Source organism: Microtus pennsylvanicus, chromosome 13 (assembly GCF_037038515.1).
Source record: "Microtus pennsylvanicus isolate mMicPen1 chromosome 13, mMicPen1.hap1, whole genome shotgun sequence".
Lineage (NCBI taxonomy): Eukaryota > Metazoa > Chordata > Mammalia > Rodentia > Cricetidae > Microtus > Microtus pennsylvanicus.
In genome coordinates this window covers 31650161-31674187 of record NC_134591.1, presented here as the reverse complement: position 1 = coordinate 31674187, position 24027 = coordinate 31650161, and the positions used below count along the sequence as shown (strand labels likewise).

Here is a 24027-nt window from a genome sequence, read left to right as displayed (position 1 = left end):
TGTTGCTTCATTTAAAGATATTTAACTTGTGAAAAAAAGGACACTTGGGTATTTATTTGTACACAATTAGGCATTAAGTGAAGGTAAAAATTTAAGCTATTTCATATATTAAAAGTTTTCCCCAGAAATCCCTTTTTAAATGTTTCTGTTCATCCAAAATAATTGTACTTCCATCTCTTAATTAGGGAAATATGCAAACCGAAATACTTAAATAAGACCTCAGTACGTCCTGGCCTGAAGAACTGTGGGGATGTTAATTGTATTGGACGGATTCATACATACCTCGAGTTGATAGGAGCAATCAATTTTGGATGTGGTAAAAATAAAAACCCAACAACATCTTTTACTTGGCATTTTTTATCCTTATAGCACCCATTAATTTTTATGATGGTTCAAATTCAAGTAGATTTAAGTATTTGGAATTCAGAGAAAGACTGTAACATTATGAAATAAATGTATCATTAAGACTTGATGTTAAACAGATTTCTGCTAATTAAACTGCTTCCCTTTGAAGATACAATTTTAAAGAAATATTTTATCTACATAATAGAAATAATTTAACAAAGAGTTCTTTGTCAAGTAAAAGTGAATAATTTATGAGAAATCTAAGGATAGTCTACTTTAAAAAGATACAGGCTGAGAACAGCATGGCTGTTGAAAAGGTTTAGATGTTGGGGCATTTTTTCTGCACATATTCTAAGGTCCAACAAAATCTGAAATATGAAGTGTTACTCACCCTGTACCATCTTCCCGCTAGAGATGCTTTCTAGCAGTGATTAAATAAAGGCAGTAACTTATGAACCTATATATTTAGTTACAATAAAAGCACAAAAGTATTTTAACAAGGCTGGTGAGGTGCCTCAGTGGCATTTGCCCCTAAGCCTGAGACTTGAGTTTGATCACTGGGATCTGCTTGCGAGGAGAGACCCAACCCCCACAAGTTGTCTTATGACTCAGACATGCACACACGTGTACACATGCATACAGTTTTTTTTATTAGCGGAAGTCTTTCACTCTTGATTTTTCTGATTCAAAGTTGATGCGTATGCATATGTCAGAATGCATTCTTCCCGATCACTGACTTCATACGACAGAGCTCTGAAGAAAGCTAATGGTGATGAGTGCAGGCAGTGATGAGCAGCCAGGGCCTTACCACCCCTGTTTTGGAGGTGAGCTAGAGAGCTCGGCAGAAAGCCTCTGACAGGTGATTTCACTTTTGTATTGAGAATGGACAGTCTGCCTTAGGGTTCCTCTTCCACATTGTGGCATTAGTGCCCCAAGCTCTGTGTTGATGCCAGCTATTTGAGAAGCTAAGCTATTGTAGCCGCAGCCACTGAGATGACATGTTTTCTGTACTAAACTGCCGCGGTCAGCAAAGTGGGCTCAGTACTCATTTAACCAGAAGTTATACGAGTTACTTATTCTTTATAATGGCTTTTACTGAGCAGCATTAGCAGCATTATTCCTTTGAGAACTAAGAGGCACATGAAATGTATGGTTGTGGGATCAGAACCGTGGAGCTCAGCTGTAGTCAGTATAGTATATCTTCTTGTTTAACCGATTTCACAGAGTAATAGATTGTTCTGTCTTTCCTGAATCCCAACAGAGCAGGCAGTATATAACAGGCCACAACCGGTCGATAGAATACGAGTGAGTGACAGGACAGATGCAGAAGCGGCCTACCAGCTCGCCCGGCGCCTGCAGTCTATGGTAAGCAGCTGCTTTACTAAACAGACGGCCTCTGAGTGGAAGAACATGTTTTCTCTTGTGTTTCACCTTAGCTAGTTAATTTTCTGGCTTCTATTGACAAAAATCAACCAAACTGGAAAACCCTTCAAAGTCCACTGCCAGAGTCTATAGAAACATCTTCTACTAAAGTGGCCTTGGGCTGTTTGTTTTGATTTATAAACCTAACACGTTAGGTGCTAGAGAGATGGCCCAGCAGTTAAGAGTATTTGTTGCTCTTGCAGAGGACCCACATTCAGCTCTCAGCACGCACATCATGCAGACCACAAGCATTTGTAACTCCAGTTCCGGAGGAACTGACACCCTGTACTGGCCTCCTGGGCATCTGACATGAATGTAGTACACAGACATACATTAAGGCAAAACACACATAAACATTAAGAAAACATAAAAACAAACACAGCTACACACACACCAGCTGAGTGTGGTGGCACATGCATTTAACCTCAGCACTGAGAAGGTAGAGACAGGCAGATCTCAGGGAGTTCAAGATCAGCCTGATCTCCACAGTGAGACCCTGTCCCAAAAACAACAGTTATCTAGTAAGTATCCTATAAGGAAAAATGTAGTAAGTTCTCATTCACATTGCAGTGGTAACAGGTAAAATAAGGCTCGGACTATTTTGGCTGTGAACCATTTCTATCTGAATTTGCTGTCTTCAGAAAGGTTATTTTCAAGTGACTCTTTGGAGATCGTGCAAGTTACACACCTCTGGCAGCTGGTCCATTTTAAAGACCTCAGATGCGAGGTTTGCAAAACTAGTTGAGTCGCAGGTGCCACACGTTTTGTAGTGTTTCACTGTTTGAATTAACTTGGCAATGGCCTTTCTAAATCTGGGGTAATCATTTTGCTTCTGTTTTCACTATATCTTTTGCTCTTGTTCCTTTCTACCACAGATAATTAGAAGCAAATCTGTTTTCTTGGTGCTTCTTTCTAGTCTTCACGTATTTTTTCCTGGTATTTTAGCTCCTAAGTGGTAAAAGAAAGGAAGATAAAGAAGAAATCAAGTAAAATGCAGAGAGTCATCAGTACCATGTATTCAAAGTGGTACCTCGATGCTCCCACTTAGCTCCTACCCTGCTAGCTGCTGCTAGTGCCCATGAGTTGGTTGAGTATCTCTAAGCAGAGAACTGACTTAGCTGTGATCAGCAAAATACAGTTTAGTGAGTTGATGATCAGACATTAAAATAGTCAGGCAATGGAGATTTAGATAGTTATTATTTAAGTTTTGTGTGTTTGCGTGCTGAGGAGTTTGTGAGTTTTGTTACATTTTGCCTTTATTTTTTTCTTAATATAGCGTACAAGAAGACGTAGGGTCCGAGACCCATGGGGAAATTGGTGTGATGCAAAAGACTTAGAAGGGCAAACATTTGAGGTAATGTTGACCTTATTTGTGGCTTGTTCTTGAAAACTTGTTTGTCTCATTATTTTAATTCCCGTATATTATACTAATTTCATTGTTGAAGTGTGTGTCCTGTTCCCTTGTCAGTTTATTGAAAAGTTTCCAATCAGAGGTATCTGTAGTACAGTTAACCAGGAGTCTGACTTGCGCTCAGACTTTTGACTCTTTATCTCTAAGTCAAGAATAAGCGCCAGACTAAGGAGTTGGTGTGCTCTGTTCATTTCATTAACTGATGTTCCTTTGAATAATGTTTGTAAAACCAATTAAAATAGTGTTCTAAACTTTAGGCATACTTAATTATAAATATTGAAGTGTTATTTCTATAGAAATTGGGACCCTGAAAGGAAACATAGGCAACAAATATGCATACATACACACATGCACACATGTGTTTACATATAGAATTAATTGTAGATAATTAGTGTAATAGAGTGGAAAGAAGGCATAAATATATTTTTATTGGCTTTGTTGTCTCAAGTAACTACTTAACTGCACTAAATCTCAAATTTTAATTTATGAAGTGTGAATGATACCTCTCTTCTTGTGCCCAGAGTCTGAACCACCAAAAACCACTAAGAGACCAGGTCTGATACAAAAGCAGAGTCTTTTAAATCACAAGTTAACTTGGGTCCTCTGTCTCTCTGTCACAGCGGGTGGAGTAGGAGAGACCTGGAGCCACAGTGGGGCAGGGCATTTTTGGGGGGTAATTTAAGCGATTGTGTGTGTGTGGGGGGGAGTGTCTGGGGAATCTTTTCAGGATTGGCACACCTTCAGACTCAGGGAAGGTGTCCTAAGTTGATTGGTTAGCTGCAGCTGCAGAAAGATTGCTGTACCAGGGGTGTTTCCTGCATTCTATCATTATCAGAGCATAGCCAGAGCCACCAGCTAACTTCTGATTGGTTCCTTACAATAAGGAAAACTTCTGGCAGCTTCTTCCCCATAATTAATTAGGGCAAGGTCGGGGGCTCAGCACATTCTGCTGAGTCAGGGGCCTACATCTTGCTGGTCTTTTCTGCAGTCTGTTGTGACTGCCAAAGGTGGGGGCTGGGTGAGGGTCTGGGCCCTTCATCCTGAAAGGATTTAAAAGAAATGAGATGAAGTATATTAAGGTCCTAGTGTTAGTCATTCAGTAAGCCTGCTTGTAGGTACTCAATAAATGTTACCTTTCTCATGCTCCTTCCCCCACTTTCCTGTCCCTAACCTTACACTGAGTTCTCTTGTTGGCATATTGATAAGTAATCCATGGTTCCTTCCATAAGGTTGGTCTAAGGATATGAGGTACTCCCAAAGAGTGTGATGAGGAAAGAGTTTGAACCAAAGGATCAGGAGAAGAATCATCTCAAAATGTAGATGGAAGCATTCTAGGCTGAGGGAGTTGCACAAGCAAAGGTACAGATACAGGAAAATGTTACTGTTCTGGGAAAGGTGCATAGTCTGTTAAATTAGAGTGTAGGGGTGGTCGTAGAAATGACTAGATCAAGAACATTAGCGTGTTTAACTTCACAGCACACTGTGACAGTGATTGCTGCTGCTATTATTTGTTTTCTAAAGAGCTCAGCAGTGGCCTCTCGGCTGATAATGAGCAGAACCATACACTTCCACTCCAGAATTTTATGATGTTGGGGCATCTCACTCCCACTGTGCCAGAGATGAGACCAGGGCCTCATGTGTGTTAGACAAATTACTACTTTACCACCCTCAGCCGTTGAAATCTGCACTCTTGATCATTACACGGTGCTGTCTTAAGTTGTAAAAGAAAAATTAGCCACCTGAGCCCTGGAAACTAGAAACAAGAAATAAAGATTTGGAGGTTTTTGGAACTCAAGGACTGATACCCTTGATTGAAATGGGCAAGTCAGGAGAAGAAACACAATTTCATTTTGATAAGGCTATATATTTTGGCATAATTTTAAAAGTTATGGCCCAGTATTTATTAGTAGTAAGGAAGCAGTGCATACTGACTTGGTCGTTCTTGCTCTCACATGTCCTTAACTGTTTGATTTCTTCTGCATGAGAAGCTGATGAACTCTTTGATTGGCTGTTTTGTTTTAGCATCTGTCTGCGGAAGAGTTGGCAAAAAGAAGAGAAGAGGAAAAGTGCAAACCTATTAAATCTTCAAAAGTTTCAAAACTACCAAAAAGGTACAGTGTTATATAATGTATTTTCTTAACACACAAATACGTGAACAAATAACCAGTAGCTTCTGTAGATGCTTTGTATATGATGTACATGGAGGTGATCAGGCATGATGATGCACGCCTTTAATCCCAGCACTTGGGAGGCAGAGGCAGGTGAATTTCTTTGAGTTCGAGGCCAGCCTGGTCTACAAAGCGAGTTCCAGAACAGCCAAAGATACACAGAGAAACCTTGTCTCAAAAAAAAAAAAAAAAGAAAGAAAGAAAGAAAGAGTAAATTTTAATTTGTAGAATTGTCTGAGTACATTGAATTCCTTGACTTTCTAGGCATCTTGCTTTGGTCTTTCACTTTTCAAAGCAAGATATTAAGAAATGCTGTTATAGCACAAATAATAAAAACTCAGAGACAGCTATTTGGGTTCAAATTTTCTGAAGATCAGAAAAGCAAAGACCTCAGATCAATGAGATGCTATCCTCATGAATCCTGTAGACTGCACACTCTACTGAGTTACTGTCTCTCCACCTAGCCATATTGCTCCTGACTCCAACCCCCTAGTGCTGGGATTAAAGGCGTGTGATCCCAGCTGCCGGGATCACCTTTGTGTGGGCTGTTTCTCTTATAGACTGATTCACTCTTTTGTAGCCCAGGGTAGCCTTGACTAACAGAATCATCTGCTTCTGTCTCCTGGAATTAAAGGTGTGTGCCATCACTCCCTGGCCTGTATGGCTGACTAGGATGACTGCTTTGCCCTCTGATCTTTAGGCAAGCTTTACTTATCAAAACACAAGTAGTAGTACTATGTGCTGTAGCAGTTGTATTTCCTTGGCAGGGCCTGGTTCCTCGCTTATAAAATAATTAAAGTGGCTGGTGTTGCTTGCTGTGTTTTAAGTACTTTGTGTGAGCCCACTCAATTCCTTGATAACCCTTTGCAGTGTGAGTATCATGTCCATTTTACCTTAGAAAAACTGAGTGACAAAGAAGTGGCCATGTAGTATTTGGTCATGCTACCTAGTGTGAAAACTGATTTAAGCCCAGGAATCCTTAGACCTGGTAATGTAACTTGGCACATTGTCAGTTACTTCTGCAAAATGGAAATTGAACCGTACCCTCTTGACAGATGGGCTAAGTATTTTTTTAAAAAAAAGAAAAAAACATTAATAAGCCTAGACTCCTTCCAGTATTCATACATTTTATTTTCTGAATCTCTGTGAAATTTAGCTTTATTGTTATTTTTTAACTGTTCTGTCTTGCCAGGAACCTTTTAAATCCACACGTAACTTTTCTCAATCTTTGTACTTTTTTTGCATTGATTCGTCTGCATTGCAACAAAGTTGTTGCTTTTTCTATTATCGATCACCTGATAAAAAGGTCTACTGGAATAAGCCGCGGAAATCGTTATTCAGCCATCTAATGTACTTTAGCACAGCTAACCCATGCCTTTATCTTATTCACACACAGATCATAGATATCTTGCTTAAAACGCAGATTTGAAAATGGTAGTGTCTAGTTTACAACAAATCATTCCTGCCAACACTGTATGTACACTTACTGTGACATATTTTTCATGAATCCATTGATATTAATTACCTCTTTGCTCATCTAGAACGTTACAGGTATTCAGTATCTGATGCTCCTCTTTCCAGTATGAACTGTTTGTGTTTTGTGTCTGTAGCCATCCCCTGCAGCTCTTCAAGAAATACCAACCTGCTCCTGTCTGTATAGGTTAAGTCCACAGACATCCTTAAGAGGATTCTCTCTCCAACATTTCCAGTCTGTCTCAGTCTGCATTATTATTATACTCTTACCCTCAAGCCATTTCTACAGTGCATAAACCGTTAGTTTTGGTTTTTTTTGGGGGGGGTCATTTGTTGTTTTGACACAGTCTGTCCCGAAGTGGTCCCAGACTTGATGTATAGTTGAGAATGACCTTAAACCACTGATCCTCCCGCTTCTACCGCCCAGGTGCTAAGATTACAAGCATGGCGTATCTCACCCATCTGACTTTTCATTCAGTTCATTTAAAGATCTTTTTATTCAGTTTTTAAAATTCCTACATGTTTTGGGCCCTGGGACAGAAGCCTAATTAAAAATAAAACACCCTTCCTCACAGATTCTTTGTCAGATGGGAATTCAGCATGCTGCTCTTTGCAAGTTGTCCTCCTAGAAACATTGCCAGTTGCTTTTCTGTCTATAAACACTGTTCTGATACCTGGAGATACAGTTCAGTAATTAGGAGCACTCACTACTCTTGCAAAGGACCTAGGTTCAGTTCCCGGCACCCATATGGAGGCTCACAACCATCCATAACTAGTTCCAAGGGATCTGACATCCTCTGGACCTTTGTGGGCACCAGTTACACATACATATCTACATTTAGGCAAAACACTTACACACATAAAGTAAATTTTTATAAATCTAAAAACAATAGTAAATTTTAAAAATTGTTCTGCTATCTTCTTTGAAACTTAATTTTTAGTAGTCAAAGCCTTTTTTCTGGTTTGCACATGTTTTGTATTTGGCCTTGCTTAGATTCCCCTCTCCATCTCTTTACATTCTGAAATAATGTCATAGGGCTTTCTGTTTGCTTTGATTTGTGTAATAGACTTGCTTGTTACCCTTCGTTTAGAAAGTATTTATTGAGTCCCCGCTATAGTGGATCTGTTAGGATACCGACAAGTATTGGTGTGCATGTGTTTCCTTTGAGACAGTTTCAGTATGTATTCCTGGTTGGCCTAGAGCTCCCTCTGGAGACCAGGCTGGCCCTGCCTCCTGAGCAGTGGGGTTTAAGGCATATATCACAACAGCCTGACAAGCTGTTTTGAGAAACTTGCTACTTGAACTTCCTGAACTCCTGTTGGGGAAATAGCTGTGTACCTGAACTTACACTATCTCCTTCAGTTGAAGAGCTGCATCTGCTCACCAGCTCCTTCAGTTGCTGAAGTTGCTTTGTCCCAGAGTTCCTGCTTTCTGTCAGACCTACAAGGACATGCGGCTCCTCCTTAGAAGGGTTCTCCTGCTCCAATATTTGTTCATACAGGCAGAGGTTTGAGTTTATATTATTACTAGTTTTTCAAATTAGTGATCTTTTTTTCTTTTTCAGCTCACTTGATCCCTTTCAACTGATACCTTGTAATTTTTTCAGTGAAGAAAAGCAGGTATTGATATCAATGAGTAATCACAAATAATGTCCCCATGGGACAGGAAATACTTACTCTTTATACCGTTTGTGTGAGGCAAGTGTGTGGGTGAATTGGACACAGCAGGGTATAGTAAGGATCGGTGACCCAGCCAGGCAGAAGGTGGGAGGGAAGAGCAGTTTGCTGCTAGGACTTTGAAGCTTAGTTGTTTTTAAGTCTCATTTGTACTGAACTTTGATTAATGATGAAAACTTCGTGGGTAAGGAGAAAAGGGTGGATATTCCAACTGTGAGAACAAAATGTTTTTGTTTTTATGCTTTTGTGCTTTTGGGGGTTTTTTTTGTTTGGTTTTTGTTGTTGTATTTTATGTTTTTATGTTCTCCTTCTTTTTTTTTTTTTTTTTCTATTCCAGGAGCCATTTCAGGTGAAAGTAGCTTCAGAAGCACTATTAATAATGGATTTGGTAAGGATAACCTATTGTACTTCACTTAGTTATTCTGGTTTCTGTTCTTGAATTTCCATTATTCTTTTTTTATAGGTCTAAGAGAAAGTGGAAGACTTATATTTCAGATTTTAACTATTTTCTTTATAAGAAATCTAATTTCTTTTGAAGGAAAGGCAGACAATTGCACGTTTCCATATTTTAGAAAAAATAAATTGCCGTGAGTTTTGCAGATTGTCACCCATTTTCTAATATCCTGTGTCTGCTGCCTGGTAGATGACTGACATCCACTACATGTAAATCACAGAGGCTCCTGTGTGCCCTTTACTGCAGACCCTCTAGCAGTTGTGTGTGTTTGAGGTCATTGACTACAGGAGGTTCTGAAGGGACTCACTCTGTCCTTTGAAAGCAAATGGTATCTTCCTTTCAAGTGAACGAGTTCCACCTTCCTCTGTGCTTCAAAGCTTGATGGCAGCCGGAAGGGACTGACACCTGAGTCCCCTGCTTCAAGCCCCGCTGCCAGCTCCTTGCTGTCTATGTTCAGAGCAGCGCAGCTGCCGCTGTGCAGCTGTCCTAGGATTCTTCATTGGCTGCGTGTGTGAATAAGGTCTGAGTCTGTCCTGTTTCCTGTAGCATGCTCACGTGTCTATGGCGGAGGTGATTGGGCTGTTAGGAGGAAGATACTCAGAGGCTGAGAAGACCCTTGAAGTAAGTCTTAATGTTTCACACAGTTCAGTTACCAAATCTTGCTGCCATACCAAATATTTTATAGAATTCAGAAAGTATAATTGGTTTTTATCAGGACATGTGAGAGGATGCAAGTATAGAAAGCTAAGTATTCAGAAGTGACTTAGCATTCCATTTACTGAACATCTGTTTCCTATCAAGAGGAAGAGGATTTTGCCAGCCTTGGCTACCCACTACCTTCTCCAGTGAAAAACTACAACTTTTAAGGGCAGTAATGTATTCTAGTGCTTGTGGGTAAATGCTGGCGTACTTCATTCTGCTGAAATTATTTTCATATATAATAGGAATTTTTGAAAATGCCTTTGGGTGGGTGTTATGGTGCAACCTAGAAAACTAACCATTATCTTGCCTTTTAGATTAGAAAATGCTACCTGAGTTTGTAGACTACAGTCTCACTTTTGGGGTTTATTTGGCAAGTAATCGAATTGGTGGGATTTCACTATAATGTAAGAACAATCCTTTACAGGTCTGTGCAGCAGAACCGTGTAACAGTTTGAGCACAGGACTACAATGCGAGATGGATCCTGTATCACAAACACAGGCTTCAGAAACCTTGGCTCTGAGAGGCTACAGTGTTATTGGGTGGTACCATTCTCATCCTGCCTTTGATCCGAATCCATCTTTACGAGATATTGACACACAGGCTAAATACCAGGTGTGTTCATAGTGCTATGTACCTACATTTTGTAAATTATTATACATCCTCGTATTGATTTTTGTGAAATAAACATGTTATTTTTAGCTTACACTAACATTCTTTACATCTTCAGTTTTGAAATAACATGCTTCTTTTCGTATTAAATAAGTAAGCATTGAGAAAGTCAACAATTGAGTGTAGGCAGGTGTGTGTGTGTGTGTGTGTGAATGGACAAGCTAAGTAGGACTAGACTTGTTATAACTGTAGTAATTGGAAACATTGAGATATCTCTTCGTAAAAAACAAGTTATATTTTTACTCACTGTTAGGTTTAATGTGTATTTCCTTTTTTTTTTCTTTTCTTTTTATATTTTCAAGACAGGGTTTTTCTGTAGCTTTGGGATCTGTCCTGGAACTTGATCTTGTAGATCAGGCTGGCTTCAAACTCACAGAGATCCACCTGCCTCTGCCTCCCAAGTGCTGGGATTAAAGGCGTGCACCAGTACTGCCCCGCCTACTGTGTATTTTCTATGTAGATAGCTATTCGTAAATTATTGCCATGTTAATAAGAATTACAGTCAAATTTTTTGCCATCATAGTATGTAAAGACATTTGTGGTATATGTTTTGTTTTGTTTGCCATCATAGTATGTAAATACATTTGTAGTATATGTTTTGTTTTGTTTGACTGGCCTAGACCTCGTGGTAGTTCTGCACTCTCCTGTCTCAGCCTCCCAAGTACTGAGATAGCTGTGTACCACCACACCTACATGCGGCACTTCTGCTGTCTTTTTGTTCTCAATTTTGTATGTATGTTTGTGAGGGGAGGCGCACACTTTTCTGTGTTTGCACATGAACCAGGAGAGAACATTTGGTCCTGTTCCGTCGCTTTCCATTTTATTCCCATGAGATGGGATTTCTCACTGACCCTGTAGCTAAGCTGGTACCCAGCAGTCCTGCCGTCTTCCCTTCCCCTTCCCCAGTACTAAGGCTACAAGTTACAGGTGCCTATAACTGGTTACGACAGGCTTATTATACGGATTCTGAATAGGTGAAACCTGGTTCTCCTGCTTACACAACTACTCTTGTATCCGAAGCCAGCTCCCAGCCATGCTGTTTGTATTTTTAAGGAGTGTCTCTGATGAAGGTGAACAGTTTGGGCCTGAAATGAGTACACAAGACATTTCAATCAGTTGCTGCTATTTAGATAGGGCCCTTTTTTGTTTGTTTGTTTTCTTTCCTCCAGTTAACTATCAGTTAGAGCCATGATAATTGAAATTAATTATACTTTTCATTGCAGAGTTACTTCTCCAGAGGCGGAGCAAAGTTCATTGGGATGATTGTTAGTCCATATAATCGAAGTAACTCTTTACCATACTCCCAGATTACCTGCTTGGTTATAAGTGAAGAAGTTAGCCCTGATGGTGCCTATCGTAAGTCTCAACAGTAATAACTTCTTACTGTCCCTGTCCTCAAAGAACTTATAACTGTGTAAAACTATTGGATGAGAAAGTGTGTGTATCAGCCAAGGACTCATTGCATATCACCTAGTTAAAGTACCCTCTTCCCTTTTATTCTAGTGTTACCACGTCCTTAGATAAAAGGAAGAAAATGGAGAAACGTTAGAGCAGGCAGTGGATTGTGAGCACTGGAGACATTGTGTTGCACAGTGTACATACTAAGCACTGTAAACATTGTGTGTATAGGAAGTGTGTATATATTGGGCACTGGAGATATTGTAGAACGTAAAACACAGTTCTTTTCTCATAAAAATATTTTCATAAATCCATTCTTGCTTTCTCTGCTATGGCATGCAAATAAACAAAACCATAACCCATCCTTCTATTACCTCCTGGGATATTAGGATTCCCAAAGACAAACTGACTTCAGATCTCCCAAGTCTCATCTGTCTCAAGAAAGAACTAGTTTGACGTAGCCAACTACCCAGCTTAGTTTCTCTGGGATGTGTGTCTCCTGGTGACTGTTGTGGGCAGCTCTGTCTACAGACTAAGAAAGGCAGGGAGGGAACTTTGTAAGGAGGTGGGTGGAGGCTCAGATTTCTCTGGGTGTGTGGTTCTGTATGAACTACATTTGCACCGTTCCCTTTCCTTTGACACTACAGAGTGTATTGTACTCACTTTTCTATCCAGCTTCCAGTGTGGGGCCTGGCATAAAGTGGGTTCTAAGTGAATGTTTGCTAATAATTAATTTCTCTTTATTCTTAGTCATCTTTGGTGCTCTGTAAAAATCTCAGCACTGTTGACTGTTGATGATTTTTTTAATAAGTCAGCAGTACTTTTCTGCCTTAATGACCACTTTGGCTTTTAATGCAATTTGTTTATTATTTTTATATCCTTAGTACCACTTAATCAACACTGCGAATTTTTTTTGAGTGAGTTATATCAGGAGTAGTTCAGAATGCCCTACTGAGTATAGTACATAAAGCACATGATTCCTCAGCTTAACTATAATTTATAAAAGTTACAACAGAAAGTATTACAATAAACTTTTCTTCACTTTAAGTCAGATCTCAGCCTTCTGGGTTCGGGTTATGAGCCTCCATTACAGTCATATCTAATACAGTTAGTTGTTACTGAGGACATGTGACTATTCACATTTTATTCATTAGAATTTAATCATTTAAAATTTATGTAATTCTGCTTCTGGCTAAAATGAAGTAATAAGGACTTTTTTGAATCAACCAAAATAGTAGGCAAAATATACAAAATATACAAAATATACAAAATATAAGTATTTTACTTAGGATGTAATTCAGGCTGTGAAGGAAAATGGTTGCTAGAAGATGGGAACGAATCAGTTAAGCCCAGGTTGCTGTACTTTAGTGACCAGGAGGAGAGAAACACAGCTGGCAAACTGGAGTGGAATGATGGAGCTGAGACGACTAAGCTACCAGAGAACAGTCTGAACTCCAGAGAGCTGAAGACAGTACCCCTCGAGTACTTAGTAAATATGGACAGCTCTGTTTGTGAAGAAGCTAGGAGAGGCAGGAGACAGCCACGGGCAGCGTTCCCACGGGCCTGATGGCTTGTACCTCAGAAGGTACTCTGCCTGCTTTGCCGAGAACAGTCCAGTTTGTTACTGATACTGCCCTTTTCTGATGAAAAGGCCTCTTGGCCTGGGTGACGAGTGAGATGCCATCCTGTCTGTCACACTGCTTTTGATGGACCTGTCAGAAAAGGAGACTGGAGTTGATGACAGTGTGCTTCTTTGCCCTCCTCTAGGTTTACCCTACAAATTTGAAGTCCAGCAGATGTTAGACGAACCTCAGTGGGAATTAGTGTTTGAAAAGACAAGATGGATAATTGAGAAATACAGGCTTTCCCATAGGTACGTGTTATGGTTTGTTATGGCCCCACATTTCCAGTCTTTCTCATTAAATTGAGTAAGAGAAAGAAAAGCCTAGATTAAATACAGAATCCTGATGTCTGGCATCAGGGACAGTTGATTGCACAACAAACAGTGTCTTTGTCACCAGTTTCTTTTCAAATTCCTTCTTGCAGCAGTGTTCCCATGGATAGAATCTTTCGCCGGGATTCTGACCTTACTTGTTTGCAGAAAGTAAGCTGCCTTCATTTTTAATTGGCTTCTGATGTGGGATTTCCCCTCTGTGTGCTATGAATATATTTTATTGCCATTAGTTATTGAAGAAGCTGTTTCGGCCAGTGGCTTAGTAAAGCCGGGTGGGCAATCTGAACAGAGATAGGGAAAGTACAAGGAGAAAGACGCGAGCAGAGCCAGCCAGAACCTTACCGGTAGGCCACAACCTCATGTGATACACAAAATAATAGAAATGGGTTAGTCTACGGTGTAAGAGTTAGCTAGAAGTGTACATAAGCTACTGGCCAATATTAACATTAATACTGGCTATATTAACATTGTGATTAATATAGTTTCTGTGTTGGCTATTTGTGTCTGGGTGGCTGGGAAATGAATGAGCAGTCTCCACCTACAGACTTCATTATTCAGATTCCAAAGCTGCTGTTCTTGTTTTTCCCACTGTTCTGTGGATACATTCTGTTTTCCTTTATTAATATACTTTGTAAAATTAATGTGTTCTATTGGCTAAAGGTATACATAGAAATAATACTCTTTTAGAGTGCATTTGTCAGTATTGACTGATATATTTCTTAGCAGGTTACAATTGTGTACAATGAAGAACCTTTGATCTTTTCTTTAAAATTCATAAGTACCATGTTTCCCTTTTGACCATAATAGTTGGCATTTAAAATATATATATATAGTATAAATCTAATTTAAGTTTAAGTGGTCATTTGCTCTAACTTAGTACTTGGGAAATAAAGGTTTAGAACCGCACGCCCCCGCCCCCCCACACTTCTGGTTAAGATGAATAGACTGTCAACACTTTTTTTTAGTCATTTGAGAATATTCAGAAAGAATAAGCATACTAAGTTCTTTTTGCTACATTTGTCTACATACTATTGAAAAACCAATGTGTGCATCTCCAGGAAAACTGGCCTAAAACTATGTACTTAGTTCTTTGTTGTTCCCGTCTCTGTCTCTGTTGTTCATTTGTCTGGTGACAGTGCTGGAGCTCAGTTTTGAGCCTTGTTTCTGGTCTCCAGACTTCATACGTGGACCCACGGTTCTGTATGCTTCATTGTTCCTGTTGTTTGCTCTTCAGTCTTTAGAGGCGGCTCTGCGGATGTAAGCGTATGGTTACAATGGGCAAAGATCACAGATTTGGCCAGAGCTGGGAACGCTACTTGCATGTGTTGATTTCCTGTGGAGTTATGAGGGAGCTAAGCTCAACCTTCAGCAGCGATTCCAGTAGTCCAGGCTGAGATTGTTGAGAATGGTGTTTCTCATTTGAGTATTACTGGGGTTTGAAAAGAAATTGTGATAATTATGCAAGCCCTCTTACTACTGAAGTATTTAAACATAAAACTTTTTATTTTCAACTAGCTTTTGGAGTGTCTAAGGAAAACACTAAGCAAAGTAGCCAATTGCTTCATCGCTGAGGAATTCTTGACCCAAATAGAAAATTTGTTCCTTTCCAATTACAAAAGCAAGGAAGAAAATGGACTGGCTGAAGAGAACAGCACAACGGAGTTGTTCTTGTAATATTTGAAAAGTAAGACATTGTGCTCTAATCTTAGCATGCTACTATAAATAACTGAGATTTTAAAGCAATGTAACTTAAATATTTTTTCCTTTAATCTATAAAATTCTAAACTTTCCTATTATAAATAATGTGAAAAGGAAGAGATATGGGCTTATTCTCATATAGTGGTCATCAAGAGTTGCTGTGTCCTCCGACTGCACCCTCAGACTGCTGCCTCCGAGTGCATCCTCAGACTGCTGCCTCTGACTGCATCCTAAGACTGCTGCCTCTGACTGCACCCTCAGACTGCTGCCTCCGACTGCACCCTCAGACTGCTGCCTCCGACTGCATCCTCAGACTGCTGCCTCTGACTGCATCCTCAGACTGTGCTGAGCTCTTGTCTCTTCCTGCCTTATATTCCTTTCTCTGCCCAGCCATATCACTTCTGATCTCCACCTCCCTAGTCCTGGCATTAAAGGTGTGGGCCACCACTACCTGACTCAGTTTCACTTTGAGACTGGATCAGTCTAGTGTAGCCCAGGATGGCCTTGAACTCATAGAGATTCTTCCTCTTCTGTCTCCTGAGTCATGGGATTAAAGGTGTTGCCACCACTCGTGGCTTAGCTCTGCACTCTGATCTTCAGGCAAGCTTTATTTGTTTTTTTTTAAATATTTATTTATTATGTATACAATATTCTGTCTGTGTGTATGTCTGCAGGCCAGAAGAGGGCACCAGACCTCTTTACAGATGGTTGTGAGCCACCATGTGGTTGCCAGGATTGAACTCAGGACATTTGGAAGAGCAGGCAATGCTCTTAACCTCTGAGCCATCTCTCCAGCCCCCCAAGCTTTATTTGTTAAAACACAAACAAAATATCACTACAAGGACCAATTAGGAAATATTGTGTTAGCTGAAAAACTGGTGTTTGCCCATTGTACAGGTCCTCTTACTAGTGACAGTTTTGTTAACTTGAAACTGAATTTGTTACTGCAGGTGTAGCCAAAGAACAAGGCAGCACTGGATGGAGTAGCCTCACAGTCTTAGGTGGCCTGAATCGGATTTGGGCTATATAATTTAAAGAAATGGAGTTTATTTTCTCTAGTCCAAGGTTCCTATGGATAGCTGAGGCTATAACATCTAACCTCCCAGTGTTATTCCAGCTCTGATTTTATTTGCTGATTTTTTTTTTTTAGGTTGCTTCTTTTGTAACTTCCTTTTAAGATTGTACAGTTCCCAAATGGATGTATATATTTTTAAAGGAAACTAGTAGTTTTTCCATTCCCCTGAGTACATTTAATATGAACAGTGAAACATACTTCCCCTTGAAGTCTGGAAGTATAAGAACTCCAAAGCACAAAATTAGGAATTGCGCTCCCAACCTAATTTGTGCCAGCTTTGGTATAAGACCTTAATTCTGTCACATCTCTAAATCCAGGAGTCTCAGTTGAAATTCAGAGAGCTGAATTTTATAATGTGGTGTCTCTTCAAGTAGAGGCCCCAAAAGCCAGTAGCAGTTCACTCTCTTGTGCCCTTCTCCTCCTCACCTGTCTCTCCAGAGGCCGGTGCAGCAGACCCGGGAGCCCATGTTGATTAACTTGCTGCCTTGATGTTTCCCTGGAATGTTGCTGAGTTGTTCAGAGTTCTTTGTCAAGTTTGAGTTTTTCCATATGCTAATCATCTTCACTACCCTGAGCTATGTTTTAAGGACTTCAAAGATGGCAGTCGTCAGAGTGGAGGGCCTTGAGAACACAAGTTTTTAAGCAACTATTGAGGGTCTTTTTTTCTGACTATAGAATACATTTATAATTTATCTTACAAAATATTTTTAAATGCAGAGGAGGATATACAGGGTGCAGATATCTCAGATCCACTATCACAAAAACAGGAATTACTTTCTTTACTGAGGGTTTTTGGTTGGTTGGTTTTGTGAGTTTTTTGTTTTGTATTGTTTTGGGGGGTTGTTTGTTTGGGTTGTTTTTCCAGACAGGGTTTCTTTGGCTGCCCTGGAACTAGCTCTGTAGACAAGGCTAGCTTTGAACTCACAGATACCTGCCAGCCTCTAGCTCCCTAGTGCTGGGATTAAAGATATGTACTTCCACCACCTGGCTTTCTTTACCAGTCTTGAGCAGCTTGAATTGAGAACATTCAGACTTATCATTTGTCTCCTGTTGTGTCCTGTCTGTTCTCCATGCTGCTTTCTTCTCTCTTACAATAGTATCTACGTGCTTTGACAACTGCGGATGACCCCCATGCTGGTCTTGCCAACCTTGGCCTCCAAGGCCTTAAAGAAGCACAGATGAGTGTGAACCCAAGGAGGCGTGCAACACAGAAGTTGATGAAGCAGGCTTCTAGAGAAAAGCCCATCCCAACGGTGTGTGCAGAAGTGGAGGACCAGAGACACCTGAGACCTTCATCCCAAGTTCTGCCTCTCTGAAGGACACAGCTGTTAAATAATGAGCTTAAAATTTGTGTCTTGTTCTGCCTTGGGTAAGGAAAATTAATAATAGTACTTCTCCTCTGTTAGACTGGTGTTCTTCAAAAATAGCTCAAGAAAGCAAATCATGCCCTCAGTTAACCTTGGCATGCTTCTCCAGTGCTGTAAAATGGCCTGGAGCTCCCATTGCTGTAGTTGGTTTGACCCTGTGCTCACAGCTCATGAGCTTTTCAGGCCCCAAGTACTTTTGCCCACTTGGACCCCTTCTGTATGAAATTTAAATTTATATTTTATAATTGTGTTTATATACAATGACAGTATTCATATTTTGAATTAAAATAGTCCTTTATCTAAAATTTATATTATTTTTACTAAAAAATGAAGTAAAATTTTGGTTACATGCCCTGGGAGTCTGAGACACTGTGCCTAATGGATAGCTTGCCCTGTCTGTATTCAGAGCCTCGGGAAAATGCAGCTAATGTTCCCTGTCCCTTCCCACCTCCTCCAGGTTATCTTTGTCACTCTGCCCAGGAGCGCTTTGTTCTTGCCCATCCTAGCTAGAACTCAGGGCATTGCTCACTACCATTCAGTCCTGGGAGAGAGACAGAGACCGGGGCTGGGGTGTGGAGACAGATAGGTAGACATTTTTATCCTGGTTTCTACCTTTACAGCTTGTGCCATACTTCACAGGGTGAAGCTCCTTTCTTTCTTCCCTTTCATCTCAAGCCCTTTTAGCCGTCCGTCCTCACAGCTCCTAGGTGGAAGATCGTTGTATCACGTACTGAAAGTGATACACAGACCCACTCAGATTTCCCCGCAGTTTCTCCACAGAGTGCTCCTGCTCCCAGACGGGGTTAGGTGAGGGCTGTGATGTGCAGACTGCAAGCTCCTTCTGCCTCTTCAGTTCTCAGGACAAAGAAGATGGCAGCCTCAGAATGCCAGCCTGAGCTGTCCTGCTTTTTAGGTTACCTTTCCCCATATGTCTCTCTGGGTTTGAGTGCAATGGAGAAGCCGATAGAACCAGTATGCCCAGGAGTGCTGCCCCGTCTGTGCCAGCAGGAGCCACCTAATTGCCCTCCTGCTTGTATGGCACGCTTGCCCGTCATCAGCAGGCATCCCATGTGATTTCTTGTCAGTAGGAGAGCTGGCCACCCGGTTTGTCTTTTTTCTTCTCACCTCTACCAGCAAGTGTCACATGGCATGAAGGCAGAATACCTTCACAGAAGCACAAAGAAAAGCACACATTTTGATAAACATACTCTATCAGCATAACAAATTTAATAAACTTGATCTGCATCTCCACTTTCCTATTCTTTAATAATGCTCTTACAACTTAATATATATTTTTAATATGCCCCCAAAAAAATCACTGTTAGGAGAATAATGTATTGTACTTAGGTTATTATTTCCTGACCTTTCCTGAAAAGGATTTATGTGTGCTTTCATTTACGGGAATTTTACTTTCTGGTATTTCTTCTAAGCTACCTCATTCCCTTATTGCCCCCACTAAATCACAAGAAAATAAAAATATCCAAGAGGAACTTAAAGGATTCTAAATAAAACTAAATTTTAAAGGTGAAATTAACCCATAGCACCTGGGTGGCTTTTATTTTCCTCCTTCGGTGTTTCTGTCATATACTCGTGAGTCCCAGGGAAAATGCCTCGTTTGTTTTCTCTGAGGTTTCCTAGTAGCTTTCTAGGAATTCAGTAAATGTTCTCACCATTCATATTCCTGTTTCACATATTATAAAATTGAGCCCTGTGTGGCGGCACACACCTTTAATCCCAGAACTCAGAAGTAGAGACAGGTGGACCTCTTGAGTTTGAGGTCAGGCTGGTCTACATAATGAATCCAGGAGTAGGACTACATAGTAAGAGCCTATCTTTAAAACAAAACATGACAAAGAAAAAAACGGTCTGCTTTTGCATATGAACTCTGAAATTGTAGTTAGATTTTAGCATGGTTTATGCAGCTGAGTCATTTGCCTTTATGTGTGTAGATTGGAGTTGACTTGCACAGTTGTGTTTTGTGTAAGATACTGCATGACAGTTTATGAACTTGTTGCTGTTTTCCCACAATATTGGCAGTTTTTGAGAGTTTTTCAGCACTTAGCATTTAATAGCATTCTACAACAATGAAATGATTTAAAACTTTTGTACATTTAGATGTTATGCTATATTGTATATATCAACATTAAGAATATTGTAAATATCAGTGTTTGTACAATAATGGAAGATTTTCCCTAAAATATAAACTCATCTTTCCATGTTTACTTGTGACATATTAAAATACCCAATTTTAAGCTTTGAGAAATTATCTTACAATGAAAGCTAAGGAGAAATGTGCTGCCAAGTCTGTGTAAGTAAAGATTTGAAAATAAAACAGGTGGTTTTTGGTGTCTTTGTAAATTATTAGCAATCTATGTATTGAATTACAAAAAGAAGGCACTGTCTTAGTTATCTTTACATTGCTGTGGCAAAAATAAAACCTGACCAAGGCAACTTACAAAAGAGAGCATTTAATTTGGGGTTCACATTCCTAGAGTGTTCTGAAGGGTCTGTGACCATCATGTCAAGGAGTATGGCAGCAGGCATGGCATTGGGGCAGTAACTGAGAGCTTTCACATCCCCAGACAGGAGGCAGAGAGAGCTAACCGGGAACGGCATGAGCTCTGGAAACCTCAAAGCCTTCTCCTCAGTGTCTCCTCCTCCACAGTCACCTAAACACCTATAGACCAGTAGAGACTGTGATGAGAAGACTCTGGTGAGATCAGTGCCTTTGGAAGAAATGTCTGGCAGGATTTGATTATGTGATGTTTAGGAAAAGATGGTGCAATTGAAGTGGCCTTAGCACAGCTGTGGCCGTAAGAAACCCTGAAAACATTTTGATCAAAGAGTAGGGTATATGAAGGTGGCAGTTACGACAGCAACATACAACCAGCCCACTTAATTTTAAAAAGTAGAAGCCAATGCCGTAGTCACCTCATGATGACCTGAGTTGTGTTCCCAAGAGCCACATGGCAGAAAGAGCCATCTGCAGGTGGCCCTCTTACCTCCACACATACACCGTGTCAGATGCTGGTACATACATGTGCACACAAAATAGTTCTTTTTATTTATTTATTTATTAAAGATTTCTGCCTCCTCCCCACCACTGCCTCCCATTTCCCTCCCCCTCCCCCGATCAAGTCACCCTCCCTCTCCAGTCCAAAGAGCAATCAGGGTTCCCTGCCCTGTGGGAAGTCCAAGGACCACCCACCTCCATCCAGGTCTAGTAAGGTGAGCATCCAAACTGCCTAGGCTCCCACAGAGCCAGTGCGTGCAGTAGGATCAGAAACCCATTGCCATTGTTCTTGAGTTCTCAGTAGTCCTCATTGTCCGCTATGTTCAGCGAGTCCGGTTTTATCCCAGGCTTTTTCAGACCCAGGCCAGCTGGCCTTGGTGAGTTCCTGATAGAACATCCCCATTGTGTTTAAGTGACTAGAAATTGAAAATCTCCTCTTTAAAATCAGGACAAATATTGGTTTAATTGGTTTTGAACTTAGCAATTTTTTCCCCTAGCATGTAAAAAATTACACATTTTATATAGAGCAAGATAATATCTTTAGTTTCTATATTATCCTCATTAAAACACCAACTTATTGTAGCTCAGTGCCTGAGATCTTGTAATCTCTGTCTGTTTACATAGGACCTTGGCATTCCATGCTAGTCTGTCCTCTGGATCTGGTAGTGTAGAGTGGAGAATCAGATTGGCCCCTATGTCTGCTACAGCTGTGTGTCTGCTACAGGTGTTTAGCTACTGGGGCTACTTGCTGAAGAGATTCCTAATAGTTCTAGGCTGAGACCTTCATCCTTTTTGAATTTCTGGGTATCCTGCAAAAAAATTTTATTTTTTTATAGTAATTTAAAGTCAAGTACCCAAGAAAAATGGTTTATTTACGAGACAATGAAATCCTGAGTTTTAATTCCATAAAGCATTTATTTCGTTGGAAGTTCATTCCTCCGTATGTTAGGGATTCTTACTAAGTAAACATTGGCTTTAACTTTCTGGTTGGGGCCATGGCTTGGAGGCCTGCATTGTGTTAGTCTCATTTGTGTTTAAATGGTTTTCTGCATCACTGAACCTCGTTTATCTTCCCACAGAATCCAAGTTTAAACACAGGCTTACACCACATATGCATTTGTTCAGAATCTTGCGTTTTCCAAAAGAGGTACTCAAATAGAATGCTTCCCCCCCCCCCATATTTTCCCTATTACCCGACAAGTCATATTAGGGCATAAAGGATTTAGTGTGTATGAGGCTGGGGTATAGGGGAGGGCAGTGTAGCTGGTGGGCTAACCAAAACTAAGGATATTTGTAAACTTTACAGAAACCCACTAGTTAGCTAATCTCCAAATACAACAGGATTACCCGCATTAATGAGAGAATGCCACTCCCAGAAGACATGGGTTATTAAAGTTCATGAAGTTCAAGGCAAGGGATGACTCCCTATTGATCAGGAAGGCCCCAGAAGTCTCCAGAATAACACAATCCTCATTGCCCTTGGTCACTGTGCTGTCTATTCCTGTCACCTTGACACACAAACTAGTTACCTGAAAGGAGGGAACCTCAACTGAGAAGATGCCTCCGTAAGATCTAACTGTAGGGCATTTTCTTAATTAGTGATTGGTGGGGGAGGGCCCAGTCCATTGTGGGTGGTGTCATCCCTGGGCTGTTGGTCCTGGGTTTCTAAGAAAAGCTGTGAACAAACCAGTAAGCAGCACCCCTCCATGGCCTCTGCATCAGCTCCTGCTTCCAGGTTCCTGCCCTGATTGACTTCCATTGGTGAAGCATAAGCTACATAAACCCTTTTTCCCCAGCTTGGTTTTTGGTCATGGTGTTTCATTACAGCAATAGAAACCCTATCTTCAACATCACATCGTTACCCATTGTATCGATATGGTAAGTCCCTGAAATCAATACACACTTTGGATCGGACGTGAAGAAATCAGCTTCAGTTGTGTGGAAAACTTCATCCCTGCTGACTCGTGTTCACAGTGCCAGAAGGTGCTATGTCATCCTGAGGACTGAAAAGAGGCAGTGTTTCCTACCCAGTACTGGACCCAGCATGAATCAGTATGCCGGCTCCGATCATCTGTATGAGAATGCCCCAAATAGACTCATATGTTTGAACACTTGGTCCCCAGTGGGTGGAGCTGTTTGGGAAGAATTAGGGAGCAAGACATTGCCTTGGAGGAGGTATATCATAGGGAGTTGGTGGGAGGTGCATTGAGGTTTCAAAAGCCATCCCCAGTGAGTTAGCTCTCTTGCTGCTGCTGCTCCAATGCCATGCCTACCAGCCTGCTGCCGTGCTCCCCACTATAATGGTCATGATCTCACCATATGAAACTGTAAGCCCCCAATAACCTCTTTCTGTAAGTTGTCTTGGTGTCTCCAGAACAATAGAAGAGTAACTAAGATACCAGGCAAGATCTGCCCATTTGTGTAATAGTGGCGTGACTTATGGGGGAAACTTAACTGCTTTTCAGTTGGATATGAGGCCTGTTCCACAGGAAGGAATATTAAGGCACTGTAATCCTAGTCAAAAGCTGGGAAGGTCATGGGCCCAAGGTTAGAGCCTGTTCTTGTTATTTTGGTAAATGGTGAACAACACACAAATGGTATTCATTTAAACACTGCCTAGCCCATTATTTCCAGCCCCTTATTGGCTAACTCTTACATATTCCCATCTCCATTAATGTGTATTGCCAATTGACTGTGGCTTACTGGCATGAGTCTAACCAGTGTCCGTCTCAGAGAGGAGAGCCATGGTGTCTGCCTGACTCTGCTTTCTTTCTCCCAGCATTCTGTTCGGTCTACTTCACCTATCTAAATTCTGCCCTATCAAAACGCCAAGGCAGTTTCTTTATTTGACCAATGAAAGCAACACATAGAAAGAAGACCCTGCTACAAATGGTCATGTCAAATTGCCTATAGTGAGACTGGAGGCATTTATCCTTTATGTCTGGGAAAAAAAAAACAAACCTACCACTACTATGCTTTAGTGATGTTTCTGTATTTTCTGATTTCTCCCCATTAGTGTATATATTTTTATAATCAAAGAAAAATAACGATAAAAAGATTCTTGATGTCAATTCAGAGTGCTAATAGGGTGGGGGCCAAGCAGGGGTTTGGCTTTGCACAGAGAGCCAGGGTGACACAGTACCATTGGCAGAGAAGTGGAGTCAGGTACCAGGGACAGGTAAGATGATCTGAATGGTTCC

At 40.7% G+C, this 24027-nt stretch overlaps 1 protein-coding gene across 4 annotated transcripts in view; it reads left to right on the top strand.

The window, feature by feature from the left end:
• Mysm1 (Myb like, SWIRM and MPN domains 1) overlaps positions 1-20169 on the top strand; it is a 37790-nt gene extending 17621 nt beyond the window's left edge. Inside the window, exons 9-21 of one of the 4 annotated variants that reach the window (XM_075946932.1) lie at positions 186-316; positions 1607-1710; positions 3044-3121; positions 5201-5289; positions 8385-8439; positions 8834-8884; positions 9497-9571; positions 10077-10265; positions 11546-11678; positions 13488-13593; positions 13767-13824; positions 15190-15358; positions 17545-20169. In XM_075946932.1, coding sequence (XP_075803047.1) covers positions 186-316; positions 1607-1710; positions 3044-3121; positions 5201-5289; positions 8385-8439; positions 8834-8884; positions 9497-9571; positions 10077-10265; positions 11546-11678; positions 13488-13593; positions 13767-13824; positions 15190-15348 — 1228 coding nt within the window. In that variant the 3' untranslated portion in view covers positions 15349-15358; positions 17545-20169. Of the gene's footprint in view, positions 1-185; positions 317-1606; positions 1711-3043; positions 3122-5200; positions 5290-8384; positions 8440-8833; positions 8885-9496; positions 9572-10076; positions 10266-11545; positions 11679-13487; positions 13594-13766; positions 13825-15189; positions 15359-17544 lie in introns of those variants that run through there. The other 3 variants (XM_075946934.1, XM_075946933.1, XM_075946935.1) reach the window with 3 other exon arrangements.
• Positions 20170-24027: the final 3858 nt, after the last annotated feature.